The following is a 22,455-nucleotide window of genomic DNA, read 5'->3' on the forward strand; positions in this document are numbered from 1 at the left end:
GTTTTCTCCTATCCCGCTCTTTAAGCTTCCGCATTTCATACTAGCAATTTATGTGCCTTTACTTTCATAGAGTAGTTTCTTGATAGGAAAGACTATAGGTTGTTAAACTCTTTTGGGATAGGGGTTTCACACTAGAACAACCATAGTTGCACCTCTAGATAGCATGTTTTAGTTTAATTTTGTGCAAATAGTTGGAGCCATAGGTCTAAGTTTTTAGTTTGCCTAATTCACCCCCTCCCCCTCTTAGGCTAGAGCGTGCCACCGGTCCTTTCAAGGAAGAACTTAGACGAACTCGAAGAACAAAGCTCAACCTTCAAATCAAAAGTACTTCCGCAAAACTCAACGGATTCAAACAAGAATCGGATCAAAGAAGCACAGCCGTAAGAGCCAACAGATCTAGGAATAAGATCCAAAAACCTCAAGTAACAATCTTGGATTTGGAAGAAAACCGAAACCCCTCCATGAAGAACAATATGGGGAAAACACAAATTCGGGCCAAATTCGTGAGGGACTTGAAGGGGATCACAGTAAAAATATTCACAAGGAGCCTAGCAACAAAAGTTCCTAACAAATTTCACAAGATTTAGAGCTAAACGCTCGGGATGAAACAAAAGAACACGGATTTGATCTTTAGATTAAATCTCGAGGTCCTATTACAAGTCACTCCTAGCCTAATCAAAACATAGATCAAAAACCTCAAACAAAAAGCCACTCCACTATCCCTCTCTTTAACCCTAAATCTCTCTCACAAAACAAATGAGATAATCTCCACCAAAAGAGATGCAAAGAGGTGGGCTGGCCACAACAGCCCCCTCCACATATATATAGACGCTGGCCAAAAGACCAAAACGTCCTTACGTGAAGTATACAACTCAAATACCACTTAAGGGTCAAACCGTCCAAATATTTCTCTGAGCATCGGACGGACCTGGCGCCTTCGCGACTTCGCTTCGTCTCGATGCAAGCTTTGCGATGGTGCCACGCATCCTCCGACTCGTCGCCACCCAGTTTTGAGGCCCAAACCGAGAAACCCGCCGACGTCCGGTTTTGAGGCCCAAACCGGCAAACCTGCCACCTCCGATGTTGACGCATGTCCGGCCTTCGCCAAGCTTTGACGCCTTCAAGTCTTTCGCGTTCCCGCCGCACGGGCAGCCTACTCGAGCTTGCCATCGCCTTCTTCCTTGACTTGATCGACGCCGTCTTCATCACCATCTCACCTTCCATATACTCTTGCTCTAATCGCGCACCATGTGGACCGTCCATGAATCCGCCCGAACTCCTCGGGTCCCTCGGCGCCAAGGCTCCACTTGTCCTTCACCACCATATGATGCATCGGCGCCAAGTCTTTTGCTTGCTTGTCATCACCGCATGGTCCATCGCATCCAAGCTGGAGCTCGCCCTTCACCACGTGCCATCGGCCGTCACGTCGCATCCTACACGTGTACATCACGAGCCAAGAGAAACATCAAATGCACGTAACATTATTAATCACTCATCATCTAAAGGTGATCACCATTGGTCCTCAGCATCCCCAATTTAGCTAAAGATGGACAAATTGATGAACTAGAACATTTCATACTTCTTTATTGCACTTTTGCACATAGCACAACACCTATTCCTAGGCAAGGTGCTGGGGTCCCTATCGGTCCTGTACCTAAAGAAGTTTTTGACCGATATTTGCAGCGTTTACAGAATAGATGATGAGGTAGACCAATGTTTGATGTTCCTGTCAACAACGTTGCTAACCAGCAGATACATTTAGTACGCCACAGCCAAATGCACAATCTGATTTTATAAGTCAGTAATAACTCAAGGCAAAAATGATTTAGCTAAGATGCTTCAAGAAAATCTTAGTGTAGATGTTAAAGGTAAAACTCAAACGTACCTACCGTGGGCACAAGTGCTCACGTGGGAAGGAGGAGGTCAGGGTGGGGGACCATGGTGCAAAGAAGAGAAGAACCGGTGCTCTGTTCACCGTATGAAAACAGAAGGGATGGAGGAAAAATGGACTCTAGGGGCGTTGAGGGGGTAAGATGGACCAGTGAGAGTTGAAGGAGGGTTTCAGGATTTACATAGTATAATAAAAGGGGATGTACGTATATGTGTATATATATTGTAGCCCCAGATCTGGCTCCCGCGGTACAGATTCTACTCCCTCTACTCCCTCCCCTTCTCCCAGATCTGGCTCGGTTCACCTCTACTCCAACTTTTTTGTAGCCCGCTTAACCCCCTCGAATCCTTACCCACGGTACAGACAAAGGTCTATCCCTGAAAGTAACATCCTATTGACTCCATTGAATTTCATGTTCAGAAAACAACCTCAACATTGGATAAAAGTTGGCACTGGATAACATCCTTTATGAAGTTGGGCTTATTTTAGAAAAATAAGTTTATCTCTAGGGACACAGGATACACACACGCGCGAGAAGTACACACCTCCATGCGGCCTGTGAACCCCAAGTAGAGTAAAATTGGATGTGAGCTAATAGCACAGAAAACAAATTCAGCACCAGGTCAGCACACAGCTGCAAGGAAGGCAATGAATCATCCTTCACACGTTGGCCTCCCTCCTTCTCAATTACCACCAAAACAAAGCTAACTGGGCGCTACAGCAACGAACCAATAGAGCAGTGAATGATATATATGTATACCTATTTCTAAAGCACGTAAGGTTTCCACTTAAATTTTTAAATTTGGTCTGCTTTGTCACATTGACAAGCGGGCCTTAGTCCATCTCGTATGCGAGTCGGATCAGTCCTCCATGCATCCACGACTCAGATCACGTAGATCCCTATAAATTAACGCACGTGTAATTATACATATCCGATACTTGTATACCAACTTTATTTGTAGCAACGCATGTACATATTTACCTAGTGTGTGTATATATACACACATACCTTCCATTGCGTTGTCCCCTCCCTCCTTGGACAGTGCACAGCGCGGGATTTGTCAGCCTGAGCAGACAAGATGGAACGGGAAGAGCAAATTCCGTCTTCGGGAGCCTCCAAAACCCCGGTGGTCTCCTTCCGCCCAGCCGGCAGAAGGAGGGCGGCCAGCGACGGCGACGCGGCGGCCACGGAAACTGGAAGAGAGGTGATGAGACTTGCGCAGCACAATGGGCCTTGAGGCCACCGTTTGTTGCTGATGATATGGGCCACGGCCTGTGACAGGTCATATAGATTTTTGACACCCCAGGTCATATAGATGATGGTGATGTTAGATTGATACGACTCGTGAGCCTTTCAGGGCCGAAAATACTTTAAACATCTAGCGGACTGCGCCCAAACTAGGCCGATGAGAAGTAACATTAATTGTGGTCACTCTTGGATGATGAGTGATTGACAATATTGTATGAATTTGATGTATCTCTTAGCTCGTGATGTGCAGGCGTACGATGCGACGTGGCGGTCGATGATATGTGGTGAAGGTCAAGCAAAAGGTTCATGCCGATGGACCAAGGGCGGTGAAGGGTGAACACGAGTAGGCTTTGGACTGAGGGACCCGAGGAGTCCGGGCAGAGTCATGGGTGCTCCATGTGGTGCACGGAAGAGCAAGAGTACATTGAGGTGATGAAGATGGTTGTGGTATGAATGGGTTCCACCAGAAAAACCATGGGTAGGAACACAACCACCGGTGAATGCAACAGACAGGCAACTCTTTCGTGCAAGTACTGTGGTTATTCTAGGTGAGGGAACAAAGGCTAGTTTTTGGCAATCCTCCTGGGTGCAGGGCCAGGCACCAATGGATGTTTCTCCTGACCCGTTCAAACTTGCTTGGAGGAAGAACAAAACAGTAAAGGAAGAGGTGCAAAACCAGAACTGGATTAGAGGTTTGTGGAGAATGCAGACAGTGACAGAAATGACCAACTTTGTAAAACTATGGGATATAGTTCAAGAAGTTCAGTTCAACGATCAGCCGGACAGCATAACCTGGAAGTGGACAGAGCATGGTGAATACACAGCGAAGTCAGCTTAAAATAATGCACGTCATACAGTCAGTTCAATGGGCAGTCCATTTGGAAGGCGGAATCGGAAGTCAAACACAAGTTCTTCGCTTGGCTTTTGGTGCAGTCCAAGATACTGACGGCGGACAAACTTTTGGCGAGGCAATGGCCGTGCAATCCACTGTGCCCTCTTTGTAACCAGGAACAGGAGACAGCTGAGCATCTAGTACTGCATTGTAACTTCGCAAAGCTAGTGTGGGAGAAAATGGAAGTTTGGACGTAGCAACTAGTTCGGCCTCCGGAAAATGGCCTTGAGATCGTTGATTGGTGGCAAAAAGAGCTCGCACAGCTGCCCAAGCAGACAAGAAAGACCAAAGCAGCGATGATGATCTATTGTGCCTGGAATTTGTGGAAGGAAAGGAATAGAAGAGTGTTTGAACAAAAACAGAAGGCACCAGCTAGCAGAGGTGCTGCAAGAGATCAAGCTAGAAGTGACTGCTAGAAAGTTGGCCTCTGAAGGGCCAGAGTTGTCTTAGTTAGCTTATGTATCGTTTCTTAGTTACTGAGTTTGAGGGTATTTGGTTTTATGTAATACTCCAACTAAAATTAAAGCAGTACAAAAATTAAAACAGAGAGAGAGAGAGAGACTAATCCCTTACCGGCTAAAATTAAAGCTTCATCTTCCTTGCATGACATAAATTATGCGGAACTAGCATAGATAGCATGGCATATGTCAAGGAAGGAGCAGCTACACTTGTGCGAGCGGATAGGTGACGAACAAATTTTCATCACGTGATGATGCACAAAATGTGAAAACATGATCAAATTTTGGTTTTTTTTGACATAAATAAAACGTCACCTATGATCTAACCAATCGATTGCAAATACCAATGTGCCAGCTTAAAATATAAAACGAAAACCAGACGTGCGTAGCTCATGCATGCCACGTAATACATATATTCATAGTTAAATCAAAAAAGTATATTCTTTCGCAAAAAAAATCAAAGAAGTATATATTTTGTATGCCTCCGCTGCTGCAGTAGTTTCGTTTTGACGTCCATTTCTGCACGTGATTTTGTTTGACCGGGCTTCAAATAAAGATAGGAGCTGCACTCGATCACCAGGCGCATCACGTACTGATCAATTAAGGATAGGAGTAGCTAGCTTGTTACTGCAGCAACTCAACAGACGGCAGCAGCAACGGCAGCCCAAGGCGAGCCCGCCTCACCTTGTTATACTCCACTAGCCTCGCCACATCCGGTATCACCTCCTTGACGCCGTCGATGGCGCGGAATCGCTCCGCCCATGCTGCCACGAGCGGCGTCCTGGCGGCGTCGATGACCTTGACCCCGCAGATGGCCTCGGTGGCCTGCAACCACCCAAGGAGGCTGCCGAGCACGACATCCACGAGCCCAACGCTGTCCCCTCCGAAGAACGCCGCCATGGCCCGGCCGCCATTGGAGCGCGAGCACTCTCCGAACGCTCGCTGCTCGAACGTCTCCAGGACGGCGATGACCCGTGTCGCCGCCTCCACCCTCTCCTTGCTTGTGCTGCCCCTGAAGACGGGCACCCACGTGCTGTACAACTGCCATGGATGCATGCATCATCGGTTAGTTAGTTAGTTACTACTCTATTACTGTAGAAAAGTTTGCTTTAAAACAAAACAAAAAAGAGTTATAATTTGGAATGGAGGGAGTATATTCCAGCACATACATACCTTGTCATCGACGTAGGAGGCCCAGAAGCGAGCAACGGCGCGATCATATGGATCGGAGGGGAGGATGGACTGGCCGCTGCCAGGGAAAACCTCGTCGACGTACGACACGATGTTTTGAGACTCGCAGACGGGCTTGCCGTTGTGGATGAGGACGGGCACTTTCTTGTGCACTGGGTTAGACCTGACGAGGAGGTCGCTCTTGTCGTAGAGGCTCTCCTCGGTGTAGCCGTAGCTGAGGCCTTTCAGGTTGAGCGCGATGCGCGCTCTGATCACGAACGGGCTTGCCCACAGCCCGAGCAGCGTAAGCTCTTCGTCTCCTGCCATATCCTGCCGGCCTTCAACTGGCCCTTCTATTAAGTTCCTGCCGTAGTGTGCGTGACATGCGTGGGGGTGTGTGTGTCTATATACACACATACACGCACACGTACACGGGCTTGGACTAGTGCTTGTTGACGTTCGAGACCGGAGTAGCAAGAAAAATTGGTTTCGTTCTGGTTACAGCGCTTTATTTGTGCAGCCCATGTGTGTGCCGTGTGCGTCCGGTACGGTGCTGGTAACCGTTCGTCAGCACTGACGTCGTCGTAATGTTCATCTGGATTTTCTAGATCTCGATCAGTAATGGCTGGTTATAGGCTTGGGTGTGAAAAAGATTCTAAAATTCCATGGAAGTTTTCCCAAAGGCCTCGTGGGACATGAGGTATCCAAACAAAATACTTGAAGCACATGAAACGGATTTCTAGAAGCTCCAAATAAAATGAACTTAGCTTTAGGAAAATGGGATAATTGCTAGAAAAACCTGGATAATTTCAAGAAAAATTTAATCAACGTTGTGTAATAAGCACAGTTTAACAGCTTTTCACACTTATAAACACCAATTGCAATCAACATGAAGGCAGCAAACATAATATAACATATTTAACTTAGTTTTAGAAAAATAATTATTTTTGTACACATAATATCTTGGTAATTGTATTAATGCTGGTAATAAATTTCAATATATGAAAAAAATTATATTAAATAAATATTATTTGTTCACAACCGGAAATATTATTTGCTCCAATGGCGACGGCACCTTGCCTTGCACGTGCCATTCACTATTACAGAACAGGCGATTTGTCCCGGTTGGGAAATCCTTTTTGTCCCGGTTTCCCAACCGGGAATGCCACTTTTTGTCCCGGGTCTGGCAACCGGGACAAAAGGGGCTACCAGCGCCACGTGGCTGGCGCACCCTTTTGTCCCGGTTGGTGTTACAAAAGGTCCTTTTTTTCTATTTTTTTCTCAATTCTTTTTCTATTTCAATTATACTTTTGCATTTCAATTAAACTTATGTATTGGAATTCAATTTGTATGATCTCCACTAATATATATATATATAATAACTCTATTTAGCACCCTAGGTACGGAATAAGCTATTCCATACCCGAGCCACCCTCTACCTCCACCGACCTGGCGTCCCTCGGGCCCGCTCGACCCACCCCACGCTCGTTTCATTTTTTTTTCTTGGGTCGCCGCCCACGATCTCCCATTAATCCTTCCGTCTGTTTCGCGTTCTGCTTCTCCCGTCGCCATCGCCGTCCCCGTCCTGCGACCCGCTGTTGCCGCCGCCCGCCCGTCCTGCGACCCGCCGCCGCCGCCCGCCAGTCAGATCCGATGATAGGTGCCGCCCGCCGCCAGGCCAGCACTGCGCATCCTCGCATTCAAGGCGACCTAGCTTCAGATCGGGATGTGGGTGGTGGTTCCTTCGATTTGGTCACCAGGATGGAGTGCTCCTTCTTTCGACTCGCTACCTCCTGCGGGATGGGGCAAGGACGCAACGACGACGGCGACCTGCAGGAGCTCAACTTCCTCACCATCTCCTCAAGCTTGCATTTCTTCAGAGGTTTTATCCCCTGTGTGCAAAGTGCCCTCTCATCGCCTCCACCCTATTCCCATGGTTTTGCTTTATTTCACACGTATGTGATGATTATTTGTGTCGTTAGTAGATGTTAGTAATCCCCGTGAGCCAAAGGGAACATGCATATCTTCTTGATTCGTCATCTACCTTGTGGCGACGAGTTGCCATTTTGGATCTGGCCAAATCTCCTTTGGTTGCCCATTCAATCAAGGCTCCGTAGCTTCTTCTCCACATAGTGAACTTTGTGAATTTTGGATTCCTCATATAATTTTGTTGTTAAATGTTGATGTGCCCAATCTGAACTGCTGATCATTTGAGTTTCTTCATGAGATATCATGCTGCCTACGCACGTCCCTTACCAACGAGCTAGGGGCAATGAGCGTCCCCAGCCTTAACTGCCTCCAATCTGAATACAGCCTGTAGAACACCCTCCGTCGAGCAGCTGATCGCCAACACCATCCTTTCAACCCCCTTTCATTTTGTTTTTACTCTTGCATGAGATGTGTTCAGCGAACTGCTCTGTGGTGGGAATTATTTTTTAAAATTTAATACTACTTCAAGTTATGCAGTAAAGGTGGATTAGATTGTTGATCTCATGGCTTTGGTAACTGAACTAGACTTTGTTTAGCTTTCTGAAATCCTGCTGTCAGTTTCTCTCTTCTTAATTTACATACATTGAACTTTAGGCTTAGGTACTTTTCTCTGCAGATTTGTGCACCTGATGATAGTGCTAGATTAGCCATATGTTTTGATGGATTAATATCACGGCTTGTTTGGCTGGAGGTAATTAGTGGAATGGAATGGAAGTTTAAATGTGAGAGCTTAAAAAAATCATGTTTGTTTGGTGGGAATACAAGTTTTAGCGGGATGGGGAATGGAAGCTTAAAAATCCCTTTCACATCGCGTGCCAAACACGCTGTTAGTGCACAAATTGATCAAAAAGCTTCAGTTTTCAGTTATTTGGAGATACAACAATTATCTTGCCATGTTCATTCTAGTTCCGTTAAATAATTTGTGTCCTTTGCTTTCCAATTTTAGACTACGACTCTTCAGTTGACATGCTAGAAAAGAAAATTAAAACTGGTATAATGTGGTCTGATATATTGCACGAATAGTCCGCACCAATTTTGTTTCTGCTGCATAGTTCTAGGAAGTTAGCTTGGCAATGACATGTGAATTAATTATTCCTTGGGATTAATATTTTTCTTACTTATTACTAGTAGTTCACAGTGTTGATTCCATGGTTTGCCATCTGAACTACTAAGTGAGATGCAGCTTGGTGAGCCTTATCCATGTTTTGTATCTGCCTATATAAGATTTGAGTGCATTAGTAAACTATATAAGCAGTAATTTAATATGTGAGGCATATCCACATTTCGTTTCTTTCCAAAATACCATAAATGGTTTCCCTATTGTCAGTTTATCTCCCTCACTTGTGGGTAGTCTGAGGACACAAGGAGCATATTCTGTTGCACCTCCTGTCCACGACTTCAGATGCTCATGGTGCACGCCCCTTCAGCAGCTCAGTTTCAAGCATGAGAGGTGAGCTCTCAGTTGTTGATGATTGGTCGCTTTATGAATACTTGATCTTTCCTGAGACACAGGCATGCTTAACCTGTTTAATTGATTTACACTTTCAGTAGTTTCATATTAAAAAAATTCTTTATCAGTAGAAAAATTGCATAGTAACTGGATTTGTTGGCCTCTTGTGTGGTTCATGAAGGAGTTTTTCAGCTTAGGTTTGTCACTATATTCTAGTCAACCTACTTCATAATTCATTCTTTGTATGTCTTATATGGAGAAGAATGTGCAGAATTGAAGCACTTCCTTTGTGCTGTTCATAGCCTTTTACTTAGTGTAGTCAGTCCTTTCCTTTGCCATTAAATTAAGAAATTTCTGGTACATGTAAATTCTTTTTTACATTTGCTAGCTACCTAGCTCTGCTCTTAGAACCTGGTCCCAGACTAGTCCAGTTATCGCTCAAGTTCTAATACTTCAACATGACTATGCATTCTGTAAATTCTGAAGTACATCAAAATTGATATCAATTCTTATCAGGTTTCAACACAGTTATCCTAAAATCAGCTCCACATTTCTACTGTTTGGATTTTTTCTCTCTTTCTGAGCTATCCATTATACTAATTATATAAGATTGTGTTCAGGGATCTTATTTACAGGTGGGTGTTCTGATCAAGCTGTGCTGAAGATCTTTCGCCTCAGAATAAACTATGGCGGCAGATGATGCCAGATGATCATAACTGCACATGCCACATGCAAAAGACCCTCGGATGCAGTTATGCATATATGGGGATTCAAGATTTTGTACTGAACTTTTACCGTAAAAAAATTTCAAGTGCAACTGTCCAGTATTGGACTATAAAAGTAGTTTAATGTTCATAATGTGTAAAAACCTTACTTAAAAACCTACTCGGATGACTTGTCAATGTTGTGCAAATGTTAAGCTGTTTCAGAGCACGTGTGTAAAACCTCAATATTTGTAGTTTGGTGACTCTGTTTTTATTAAACTTTGCTATCTGCCTAGTTGTATGCCTAATTGGCTACTGATGTATTGAACTATTGATGGCCACGGTTGAGAAACAATACAAGTGACACGCCGTTAGTTTTATCAGCCACGTCAGGCCCATCATACGTGCTGGCAAAAAACGCAACTGCATGCCTACCCAGCCTACACGGTGAAATTTGACAGGCAGAGTGGGCGAAGAAAAACTATACCTTGGAATAAAAAAATGGAAACCACGACAGCCACTATGCGGTGAAACCGGATAGGCACAGCGAAGAATAAAAACGGAGCCGGATGGGAGGTGAGCGGACGCGCGAGCACAGCGTGGGAGGTGGGCTCGGGTATGGAATAACCATTCCATACCCAGGGTACTGAATAGCGGTGTCATATATATATATATATATATATATATATATATATATATATATATATATATATATAATACATACATACTCATAAATAGATATATAATACATACACACACATATATTTACATAGGTATATTCGTTCTTAATTGCATATATACGCGTATATTATCATATTTGCTGCGATTGTTAATGTGAGATTGTTCATCATAGTAGAATTCGCCTTTTGGATCGAGGACTTGCTCAACAATAAATCCGGACAGTTGTTCTTGAATCGCCATAATCTTTTCCTCCGGTATGAGTTTATCGCGCATCTTCTCGACCTATGGAAAAGAGAGATAATTAATTTCGACTAATTAAAATACGAGTTCAAACATTAACAAGCTTTTTACTTACTTCCTCCTCCCAATCTGCCAAGGCCCTTGGAGGACCTACCAGACCATGGATGTTCTCGCATACATAGTATGCGCATAAATTACTGCCTTGTTCCTGCCTAATATATAGTATGTACACAAAATTTCAGAGTCCAGGAAATACATGAAATTCTATCAATAATTTCACTAAATAATGTTCTATCAAATATATGTTACATTTAGATGTTGGCGAGGGTTGAAGGTCGATGAACGCGGTCGAGAAGGGGGCGGATGGTTTAGTGCTTGGTAATGATCGATCGGACGTCCGTGCCTACATAAATTTAAACACACTTTACACACACATACAAACATATATACACATACATACATTTAAAAATTAAATATATAATTTTGATTTCATTCTAAATAACATGAACTCATATTCACATTCATATACCAATATGTTTTCAAATTTACACAACAAATTATGATGTCACTCTAAATAATATAATTTCAAAAGTAATTAACAAGTTACCAAATAATCTATATTTTAAACAATTATGATTTCACTCTAATTGTCATCAATAATTATGATTTCACTCTAATTGTCATCACAATTAAATAAATTAACAAATAATCAATATGTTACAGCATAATTTGTAAACAAATTTGAACTCATGTAATCCATATTTTCAAATTTCAGTAAAAAATAGACATTAGGGTTAGGGGGCGGCGCCGGCTGATAGTGCATGACCGGGCTGCCAATAGGGCCAAGGCGGCGCGCGGCGCACGTACAGCGAGAGCGCGCACAGGCAACGGCGGGGCGACCCGGAGGCGCACAGGCGACTGCCGAGGCGTGGGCCAGGCGGTCCTACCGGAGGCGGAGGTCGGGAGGAGGACGACGACATGGCGGCGCGCGGCGTCGGGCCCTGGAAGAGGAGGACGACGGCGCGCTTAGGGAGGGCACGGGGCTCGCTGCGGCATGAGGTTGGCGGCGCTCAGGAACGATGGGCTCGCGGGCGGGGGCCGGCGATGGCGGACGACGGCGCTCGCGGGGAGGAGCTCGAACGGGGACGACACCGCGCGGTGGGGCAGCGGAGCTCGGGCGGCGCTTCCTCTTGCGGCGGAGGTAGGCGACGCTCGGGGACGACGACGGCGGCGAGCAGGAGGCGGTGGGAGCAGGGGACAGCGGCGGCAAAGGGCGCAGATCAAAAACTGACCAAGTGTTGGGGGGAAGGTGGAGGAAGAAGGGAGATATATTAGGGGGGCTTTTGTCCTGGGTGGAGCCACGACCCGGGACAAAGGGCCCTTTTGTCCTGGGTGGTGGCTTCACCCGGGACAAAAGGGGTGTCTTTTGTCCCAGGTGAAGCCACCACCTGGGACAAAAGGGCCTTTTGTCCCGGATCGTGGCTCCACCCGGGACAAAACGTGTTTTTAGGCGGGCCGGGAAAATTCCCAGCCCGCGGCCCACCTTTAGCCCCAGGTGGATCTACCACCCGGGACAAAAGGGGACCGTTTTTCCTCATTCCCGCCAAATATTTTGTTTATTTTTTATTCTTTTTACTTCTCTTTTAAAATAGGCTTTCATTTGTTAATTCAGTTATAAAAATTATGGTTCCAAAAATTATGGAACAAAATTTCTTATCTCTATATAGACTTGATACATGCAACAAAAATGTTTAATTTTCATTCAAGTGATTGGGTCAACGAAATATCTAATTTTTTTGAAATCATATTTTTTATTTTGACCATGCAAAAATATATTAGGTGAATAAATTTTTTCAAACTTTTACTTTTCGACAGAAAGTGGGTTCTGTCACGATATTAACGTTTAAAAAGTGAGTTTTACATAAAACTAAGCAATTTCATGACATTAATGAGTAGTGTGTGAGTTTGTGAGATAGTGTGGGTGTTAGTGAGATTGTGTGTGTTAGTGAGAGAGTATAGTGTGTTAATGTGAATGTAATTTCATGAAATAAATAAAATTAGTTGAGTAATCCATATTATTGTATGAAAATTATACTTGAGTCTGATAATTAAGTGAAAACTATAAAAATAATATATATATATATAACACATAAAGAATAATAGTACAATACATATATAATAAAAGTATTCGAGTTGTCATTATTTTTGTATATAATAATAGAAAATGATTTAAGTACATGAAAAATTAGCGGTAACAGATTTTCTCTTGAGAAATGTCCCTTGATTATGATCACGGCGCAAGTATGGAGCATCATCATTGACTAGCAGGATGCATGGATCAGCATTTACTTCGAAAAGTGGAATGGCAACAAAGTTATTATATTCTTCTGACAAGTCTGTCTTGTCCTCCACTCCAATAATGTTTCTCTTCTCTGATAGAACTATGTGTCGCTTAGGCTCATCCTTTTAATTGTTTATCCCCTTCTTTGGCTTGCTGGACATGTCTTTAATGTAGAAAACCTGAGTGACATCCTGGGCTAGGACAAACGGCTCGTCTCTATACCCAAGATTGTTGAGATCAACTATTGTCATTCCATACTCATCTTTTGTTACCCCACCTCCAGATAGCTTAACCCATTAGCAACAAAATAGAGGCACCTTGAAGTTGGGACCGTAATCCAGCTCCCATATCTCTTCAATGTAGCCGTAATATGTGTCCTTTTTTCTATTATTGTCCATGGCATCCATACGAACACCGCTATTTTGGTTGGTACTCTTTTTATCTTGGGCTATTGTATAAAATGTGTTTCCATTTATCTCGTACCCTTGGTATGTTAAGATATTCCAAGATAGTCCCCTAGCCAATAAGAACAGTTGTTCACTTAGATCCAAGTTATGCATTAGATGCTTCCGCAACCGTCTGCCGATAGTGTTCATGTGCTCATGTGTAATCCATGCCTTAGACTTTTTCGGGAATTTGGAGAGCAGAATCTTCTTGTGTTCCTCGATATACGGGTCAACCAAGGATGATTGTTGAAGAACCGCATAATGTGCTTTCTTGAATGAGAAATCATCTGTGCAGATATAAGATTTCTTTTCGAATGTACCCTTTCCATTTAGTCTCCCCTCATATCGCGATTCAAGGACCCCAATCTGTTTAAGGTCATCAATAAAATCAACACAAAAGTCAATGACCTCCTCAGTTCGGTAGGCACTGGCGATGCTTCCTTCTGGACGAGCTCGATTACGAACACATTTCTTGAGTACCCCCATGAACCTTTCAAATGGGAACATGTTGTGTAGAAACACTGGTCTGAGGATATCAATCTCTTTCATAAGGTGCACTAGAAGATGTGTCATGATGTTGAAGAAAGATGGTGGAAATATCAGCTCAAAGCCAATAAGGCATTGCACCACATCGTTTTGCAGCTTTATCAAATTGTCCGGGTCAATTACCTTCTGAGAAACTGTGTTGAGGAAGGCACATAGCTTCACGATGGTTAACTGGACGTTATCAGGCAGAATCCCCCGCAGCACAACCGGAAGAAGTTCGGTCATAAGAACGTGGCAATCATGGGACTTGAGATTTGTAAATTTCTTCTCTGCCAAATTTAGGATTCCTTTTATATTGGATGAGTATCTAGATAGAACCTTTATACTGCTCAAGCAGTCAAACATGCTTTCCTTCTCTTCCTTGCTAAGAGTATAGCTGGCATGACTTATGTATTCTCGTCCATTATCTCGCTCTTGTGGATGTAAGGCATCTCGTTCTTCCATACATTGCAATTCTTGATGTGCTTCTAGTGTATCTTTTGTCTTTTCGTAAACTCCCAAGAATGTTATCAGGTTGACGCAAAGATTCTTCGTGAGGTGCATCACATCAATTGCATGACGAACGTCTAAGACTTCCCAATATGGTAGCTCCCAAAATATAGATTTCTTCTTTTACATGGGCGCCATTCCATTTTCGTTCGGAACAGGTTGGCTACCAGGTCCCTTTCCAAAAATAACTTCTAGATGTTTTACCATGTCGAAGACGTCTTTACCACTACGGTGCATCGGTTTTGTTCGGTGGTCTGCTTGGCCTTTGAAATGCTTGCCCTTCTTTCGTATTGGATGCCTGATGGGAAGAAACCGACGATGATCCATGTATACAACCTTCTTACAGTGAGTCAACCATATATTATCGGTATCATCTAAATAGTGTGTGCATGCTTTATATTCTTTGTTCGAATGTCCTGACAAGTTACTAAGAGCAGGCCAGTCATTGATTGTTACGAACAGCAATGCTCGTAGGTTGAAGTTTTCCTATTTGTATTCATCCCACGTCCGTACACCTTCATCGCCCCAGAGCAATAAGAGTTCTTCGACCAATGGTCTTAGGTACAAATCAATGTCATTTCCAAGCTGCTTTGGGCCCGGGATAAGCACTGGCTTCATGATGAAATTTTGTTTCATGCAGAGCTATGGTGGAAGATTGTACATACAAAGAGTCACATGCCAAGTGCTATGACCACTGCTCATCTCACCAAAAAGATTCATGCCATCCGTACTCAAACCGAACCTTATGTTTCTCGCATCCAAATCAAATTCAGGGTACGTTCTATCTATTTTTCTCCACTGCGACCCATCAGCGGGGTGTCTCAACATCGAGTCTTGCTTGCGTTCCTTTTTGTGTCATCGTATTAACTTAGCATTATCTTTATTTCTAAACAGACGCTTCAAATGTGGTATTATAGGCGAATACCACATGACGTTCGTAGGAACTCTCTTCCGGGGACTCTCCCCCTCGACATCGCCAGGATCATATTTTCTAATCTTATAACGCAATGCACTGCATACGGGACATGCATCCAAATTATCGTACTCGCCTCGATAGAGGATGCAGTCGTTGGGGCATGCATGTATCTTTTGCACTTCCAATCCTAGAGGGCAAACAAGTTGTTTGGCTTCATACATTGTGGTAGGCAATTCATTGTCCTTAGGAAGTATTTTTTAACAAGTTTCAGTAATTCACCAAATCCCTTGACGGATACACCATTTGTCGCCTTCCATTGCAGCAACTCCAAGGTGGTGCCAAGCTTCTTCAATCTATTTTCACAATCTGGATACAACAACTTACGGTGGTCCTCTAACATCTTCTGGAACTTCAACCTCTCCGTTTCACTCTCACAGTCTGCCTGCACATTGTGCAATGCCTGCCCCAGATCGTCGCTGGGATCATCTTCTGCTACATCTACTTCGGGCTCTTCCATGGGAATATCGTCATCGAATGCATCGAATCCAACATTCCCGGAAAAGTGGTCGTCAAAATCTTCTTCTTCATTGTCTTCCATGGTAACCCCCTGTTCTCCGTGCTTCATCCAACAAACATACTTCTCCATGAAACCATTTGCGAAAATGTGGCTGTGTTGGATTCTTGAAGAGGAGTAATCCTTGTTATTCTTGCAATTACCACATGGGCAGCACATAAAACCATTCTTCTTGTTTGCCTCAGCCACAGACAAAAAATAATGCAAGCCTTCAATGAATTCGTTAGAACGTCGGTCAACATTGTACATCCATTGCCGGTTCATCTGTATTTTAAAGGAATCGATTTGAATTCTTTACATGTATCAAATAAATAAAATATATCAAACCTAAAATGTTCTTGGTCACCCCACTTGTCACCACCAATTGACTTTATTTGATTTGTGATCTTCTTCATATGGTTGTACATTTCCTTGACACTTTCATCCTTCATCATGGAGAAAAGACTTAGCTCATCTTCCAAAGTCTTCATTCTTGATTCACGGACTTTTCTTGAGCCTTGATGATTGACTTGCAATGTGTCCCAAGCATCCTTGGTGGTAGGAGCATCCTTAATCTTGTCAAATTCTTCTGGACTCACGTAAGTATGAAGAATATTCAATGCTTGGAAATTCCTTTCCAATACATATTGTTGAACTAGTGTTTGAGTTTCATCTTCATCCGGAATCTCACACCCAACTTCCACAACCTTTCAAAGATCTTTGTGAATTATATTTAAGTAACCAAATATCTTTGTCTTCCATTGATTGTAGCTCATTCCATCAAAATAAGGGGGGGCTTTCCCATGTGAATTGATGCACTATGATCACTAGGAAGCTGAAAAGTGTAATCATGGAAAACGCGATGATACTCAGCTTTTCTTTTCTCCTTTGATGAGCTACTCTTGCTAGATGTGCGGAAGGATCTTCTCTTGTGATCGGAGTCCGAGTCATCACTTGATTCAATCAAGATCTTGGAGCTTGATTTCTTCTTCTTGCTTTTCAATTTGTGCTCCTTCCTCCATGCTATCCACTCACGATATGAAATCTCATCATCACTTGATTTCGATTAATCTTCATTATCATTTTGATTCTTGTTCTTCTTTCCCTTTGATCCACTTGATGAGGATTGCTTTCCATCTTCAGGCTTCCCACCCCCGGTCTTGTTCTTGTTCTCTTCATCTGTCGGATTGACGGGAGCCTTTGGAGATTCTTCACCCGACATCTTGTTTCTCCGAGCGGTTAAGCTCTAGATGGAGATCCAAGCTCTGATACCAATTGAGAGGATCAAAAGATGCCTAGGGGGTGAATAGGCATACTTGAAAACTTAAAACACTTTGAACATGGTCAGAACACAATAAGCCCAGATAGTCCAGGTTTGGGTCCGGATACTCCAGACGTGATGTCCGGAGTTTCCGGGTCTAAACCCTGGAGAGTCCGAGTAAGCAACGTAAAATACACAAACTAAAGTAACTATGTATGAAATTCAGATCGAGTAAATTTGTAGGTACCAGGGATTCCTTCTAAGTGTTTTACACAAGATAGATCACGCTAGAAACATGTATATGAGTAGATTGAGCTCAAACCCTAGCAAGTTAGTCTCACAAGCAAATGACCAATAACTTCCAGTAATATAGAGACAAGGAGATAGCGATTTGTTTCCCGAAGTTCACACCCAAAGGTGCTACATCTCCATTGAGGAAGAGTTCAACAGACGGAGCTCAAGAACCCCTATGCTCCTCACCCAAGGATGAGACCAACGCTCAAGCCCAAGGTCACTTACTATGGGTTCCTCCAAGAGGAATGGAGAGTACAAACTTTCCATGGAGCTCACAAATCAGCTTGAGCACTCACGAGCACGCCTAGCCATCTAGGAGCTCAATGCTCCAAGAGTAACAAACTTGAATCCACCAGCTTGACGAAGAACTAGTGCTCAAGAGTAGGAATAGAGGATCACTAGCACAAATCTTCTCTCTTGCAAGACTCTCACTTGAATCCCTCAAAGAAATCACTCAAGAATCAAAGGGGAGGGAGTGAGAGAGCTCTTCTAGGGTTCTTAGCCAGTTCAATTCGAAAGAGAGCAAGAGAATTTGGCTGAAGGGGTATGGAGGGGTATCTATACTCCTCACTTTGAAAACAAGTCGTTGTCCAAGGGTTACCCGGAGAGTCCGGGTATTCCTCCGAATACTCCGGGGAGTATGCCCGGACATTCCGGGCTGAAACCCGGACACTCCGGGTTCAGCAGCAGGCTTACTCAAAACTGACTTGTGTAAGATTTTTGAGTGGTTTTTGTGGCTCACTGGGTTTGCATGGGTTTCTTGAGCACTAGATCCAAGTCACAATCTGCAGATCAAAGTCCCTCTTGATAGTACGGCGTTTCTATACTCAAATTTAAAATAAAATAATAATCCTTGAGTCAATTCCAAAACACCATTTTCATTTCCTTTTTAGGGGGATGTGCTTCACCATTTGTTTCACCTGTTCAACCTTGGCACCTGCACACATGCTAAAACACAATATTAAACGTACGTTTGTTTTGTTATCAAACACCAAAACCCACTTAGGGGCCTAGACATCTTTCACATGCTCTGACGGGCCCTCCCGGGCGAGAGTTTCGACGGCCTTTGCTAGTTTGCTTGTAAACTAGTCGTTCTTTATCACGTAAGCGCGTTTGTTATCCTTTGCTGGTTTGCTCGTAAACCTCGCCGTCTTTCACCACATAAGTGTGATAGTTATCCCTCTCGTGGCCAAACCCTAAGAATCCAACCTGACCGGATTGCTGAACCGGTCTGACTGATCTGCACAGTCCCATAGCGATTCGATCCGTTTGCAACCCGTGCGTTCTAGCATAGTCGGTGTGTTGACCAAATTTTACGTCAACACGATCAACTCAAATGGCATGACCTTGGAGCTTGCAGCCCTTGGGGAAATGATGATGGAAATCTTGTTGCTCTTACTTGTCCGCAACGGTGGGACTGTACCTGCAGCCGCATCCATGTGGCACTTTTGCTCTTCCTCTCAAAGGCAAGCTACTAAACCTCACTAATAATGGATTAAACTAGATGACAATGCTTAACTCTGCTGTTTTGATCTCTGAGGACCAAAGGAATTATGTTATGGATGCTTGGATGTGATATGGAGCGTGGCAGTGGAGTGGAGGGGTATATATAGGCCTCTGATTTTGCTTGGTTATCATGTGCACAAGCACAACATTTGCCGCACAGTCAGCTAGTCCCTCACATCACGGATGAGTCCAGTCCCGCTGACAAGTGGGCCTGAGTGGACAACGGGACCCCGTCCCCTCCGCGTCGTCTCCCGGGGCAACGGGACGGGCTCCTCCACTCACCTCCCCAAACCTCCCCACCAGCCACCATCTCCGGCCGCCGCCGCCGGCCAGTGCCAGTGCGGCAGTGGCGGCCACGGCGGGGCCGAAGTTCGCTCCCGCTCATAGCTCCTCCCCTCTTCTCCCTCTCCTATTTTGTTGAAGCTCAGCTCTACGTGGGGGCTGTTCACATCTGTGCATCCTTTGCTCAGATCCATGCTCTAGAAGCCTAGATCAAGCTTCTCCCATGGTGGAGATCCCTGGTTGTGGTGTCTGGCGTGCGCAGCGGTCATGGCTCCTACCGCCGGGGCTGGTGACCACTGCTGCACGGGGTGAGGCCACGCTTGCTGCTGGTGCCTGCTGGAATGATGTCCTGCTGCGGACGATGGCTTGTGGCCGGCGTGTGCTTGTGCGGTGGAGCTCTGCTGCTCGCTCCTTGCCGTGCGTTGGCATAGCTCCCTGTGGGCGGGTGTTCCGGGATTCGCCGGCGAATGCTATCTCTAGTTTCCAATAACCAGTGACAATGAAGACGCTTGCGGGCGCCGTTCCCCTCCATGGAGGCGTTGTCTTGCGACTCCCGCACCTTTTCCATGGTAGCTGGCGCGGTCCATTCTGTGGCAGCTGTTACCGTGTAGTGGAAGTTTTGCGCCCGGCGCGCAGGGGGGTGTTTCGCCTTCGCACGGTCTGTCAGGGTCCTCGACCGACCATGAAAGCTTGGGGTTCATCTGCTTCTCCGTTGTGCTACACTTCTTGGACCAGATTGATACCGGTTGTTAGCTACTGCTGTGGTTCTGTGAGTGTCTTCCATTGGGCGCCTCTGCTTCGTCGGCGCTCTTCCTGCTGGTGGTGCATCAATCTTATGCCAGGTGGTGATCCATCTCCTCGACCATTCCCCTACAAGGATTCCTCCCCATGTATGGCGTTGGATGGCGAGACATGGAGCCTGGATGTTTTCTTCAAAAGGTGTAACCATCCGCTTCAAAAAGGAAGATTGTCGTGTCTAGTAACCTTTGGCTTGCACGCCTTCCATCACCTTTAGTCCCCATTCCGTTGGCCTAACCCTCAGATGGAGGGTGACAATGGAGTGGCGTAGCTACGAGAGGTGGTGTGGATGTGAAATGGCCAAGGCGTTATTTAGCAAGTATGTTGTTTTGGTGGAAGCTCAAATTGGTGATCGGTAGTTGTCTTACTAACCTGTGTCTATGTCATGTCCTCTGAATTGCATGTCCGCATTTCTTTCCTTCTTTGTTGTGTCTTTGTTGTCGGTCAGAACCCACCGGCGAGTAGTGACAGGCAACACGAGGAGCCGGGAGGCTGCCGGGACGCTGGCTGGCACCGGTCCCACGGTCAACGGCCCAGATCCTGGCACACGCCGTCGCTTCCGGAGATGCAGGGCGTGCCACCTGATCTATACCCGATCAGGAGGGTGCGAACGTGCCTTTGATGATTTGCCTACAAACACAGACACGTGTAAACATTAGTCCGAGCCGTGGTCGGCTCCCCGGGATGACTCTTGCATCGGCCTTAAAGAGCCGATCGAGTCCCGGTGTCAGATTGGATCTGCATATCCAGATGGTAATGGATAAAACAAATAACTACAAGAACTGCTTCAATTAAATATAGCTAATCTAATCCACGACGGTAAAAGCTTCACTGCTAGATCGGAACATCCTACACGTAGTTAGGCCTAACGAGCGTAAAAGATAACCGAACCTTGACCAGAAAAGAGGCCTAAGAACAAGCGAAAGCCGATTCCCGGATCAATCCCTATTAAGATCAAAGCAAAGCATCTAATACGTTGCCGGATCGTCCAACCCGTTTGCAAGGCCTAAACTAGCAGATATTACGCCAATTCTTAAGTATAAGAACTAACCATAACATATTAGATCTACTAGATAAAAAAGGAGCCGAGTGTCATCTCTACGCGACTAATTCCATGCAACGAGAATTAGTATGAGATTAAAACATGATCGCGCAGAGATGACAGGATGTTCGTAGATGATAAGCAACAAAAGCACGATGAATCTACTAAAAATCATGCTATGAAAATCAAGATAACTAGCACTACTCGCCATCAAAAACGCTTCAGTACGAGTAATACCAAGGTAAAAGCAAGAACAACGCTGCCCTGATCGCAAGAAGCGATCAGGGCAGCATGGCGCTTACTTGGATGAAACCCTAGAATTAGGGGTGGCGGTGCACCGAGAGTTGTTGTTTGCAAAACGTGATGACGTTCTTCTTTTACAAATGTCATAGGGTACATAATTATAGTCTTGTAGACTTGATGACCAATTTAAACAAAATCTAGTCCAATACGAAAACTAATCTATCTCTAATGATTACAGATAAAGAGAGCCCATTGGCTCCCGACGCACACAGATAAGAAGAGCCCATCGGCTCTTGGCATGGACCACAATAGCCTCTTCCTAGGACAATCTGTATAGGCCCATTGGCAGCTTCGGCCCATATCCTTCTCGACCAAATTCTAGTGGTAACACAGCCGATTCACTAGCCTTCTTTAATTTCCGCACTAAGCCCAACTTGCTCTCGGCCCATTAATTAACCCTATTAATTTATGGTGATAACACATGCCCCCCAAGTTTCAAAGTATGAATGCTTTGAAACTTTGTATAGTCGACGCTTCAATCTGCATGATAGACTCAGCGCCTCGGCTCTTCTGATGCTGCTCTTCTGATAGCTGATGCTTTACTCATAGCCGACGCAAAAAGACGAATCAACTTTACTCCTCCTGCTAAATAAATTGGATCTTTTGAACAGAAAATAACTTCACTCCTCAAATGATTCTCTCAAATCGCTCAATGTGTATGATTCCTCACCAAAGCATTATATTGCCTCCTTTCTCCCTATCTCTAGTATGGCTTTTTGTGGAGTTCAGGGTAGGGAATAAAGAGGTAGCATACTCGGGCCGCACATGTTGCAAAGTCAAAGACCGGATCCAATAGAGAAAGAAAGTCATACAATCAGATCAAGATGTGCATGTGTGTGGAATTTTTGTGGCTGGAACTCGCATCCCCCTTTTGCAGAACTCTCCCTTTTATCTTTTGCTGAGATATGAGCTGTCTTTCATTTTTCTTTCTTTTTTTTTCTTCTCATGCTTTTT

General features: G+C 44.6%; 1 protein-coding gene and 1 long non-coding RNA gene across 2 annotated transcripts; one reads left to right on the forward strand and one right to left on the reverse strand.

Annotated features, from left to right (window-relative positions):
• Positions 1 to 4,822: 4,822 nt before the first annotated feature.
• On the reverse strand, positions 4,823 to 6,107 carry LOC120679069 (probable glutathione S-transferase GSTU6). Its single transcript, XM_039960564.1, has 2 exons — positions 5,664 to 6,107; positions 4,823 to 5,531 (listed from the first exon to the last, which is right to left on the reverse strand). Exons 1-2 carry the CDS (start codon positions 6,075 to 6,077, stop codon positions 5,115 to 5,117), a joined length of 831 nt encoding a protein of 276 aa, XP_039816498.1. The 5' UTR covers positions 6,078 to 6,107; the 3' UTR covers positions 4,823 to 5,114.
• A 1,060-nt stretch (positions 6,108 to 7,167) lies between these two features.
• Positions 7,168 to 10,098, forward strand: LOC120679070. The gene is made up of 2 exons (XR_005676958.1): positions 7,168 to 9,099; positions 9,720 to 10,098. It is a non-coding gene; the product is annotated as an uncharacterized LOC120679070 (long non-coding RNA).
• Positions 10,099 to 22,455: the final 12,357 nt, after the last annotated feature.

This window comes from Panicum virgatum, chromosome 6N (genome assembly GCF_016808335.1).
Source record: "Panicum virgatum strain AP13 chromosome 6N, P.virgatum_v5, whole genome shotgun sequence".
Lineage (NCBI taxonomy): Eukaryota > Viridiplantae > Streptophyta > Magnoliopsida > Poales > Poaceae > Panicum > Panicum virgatum.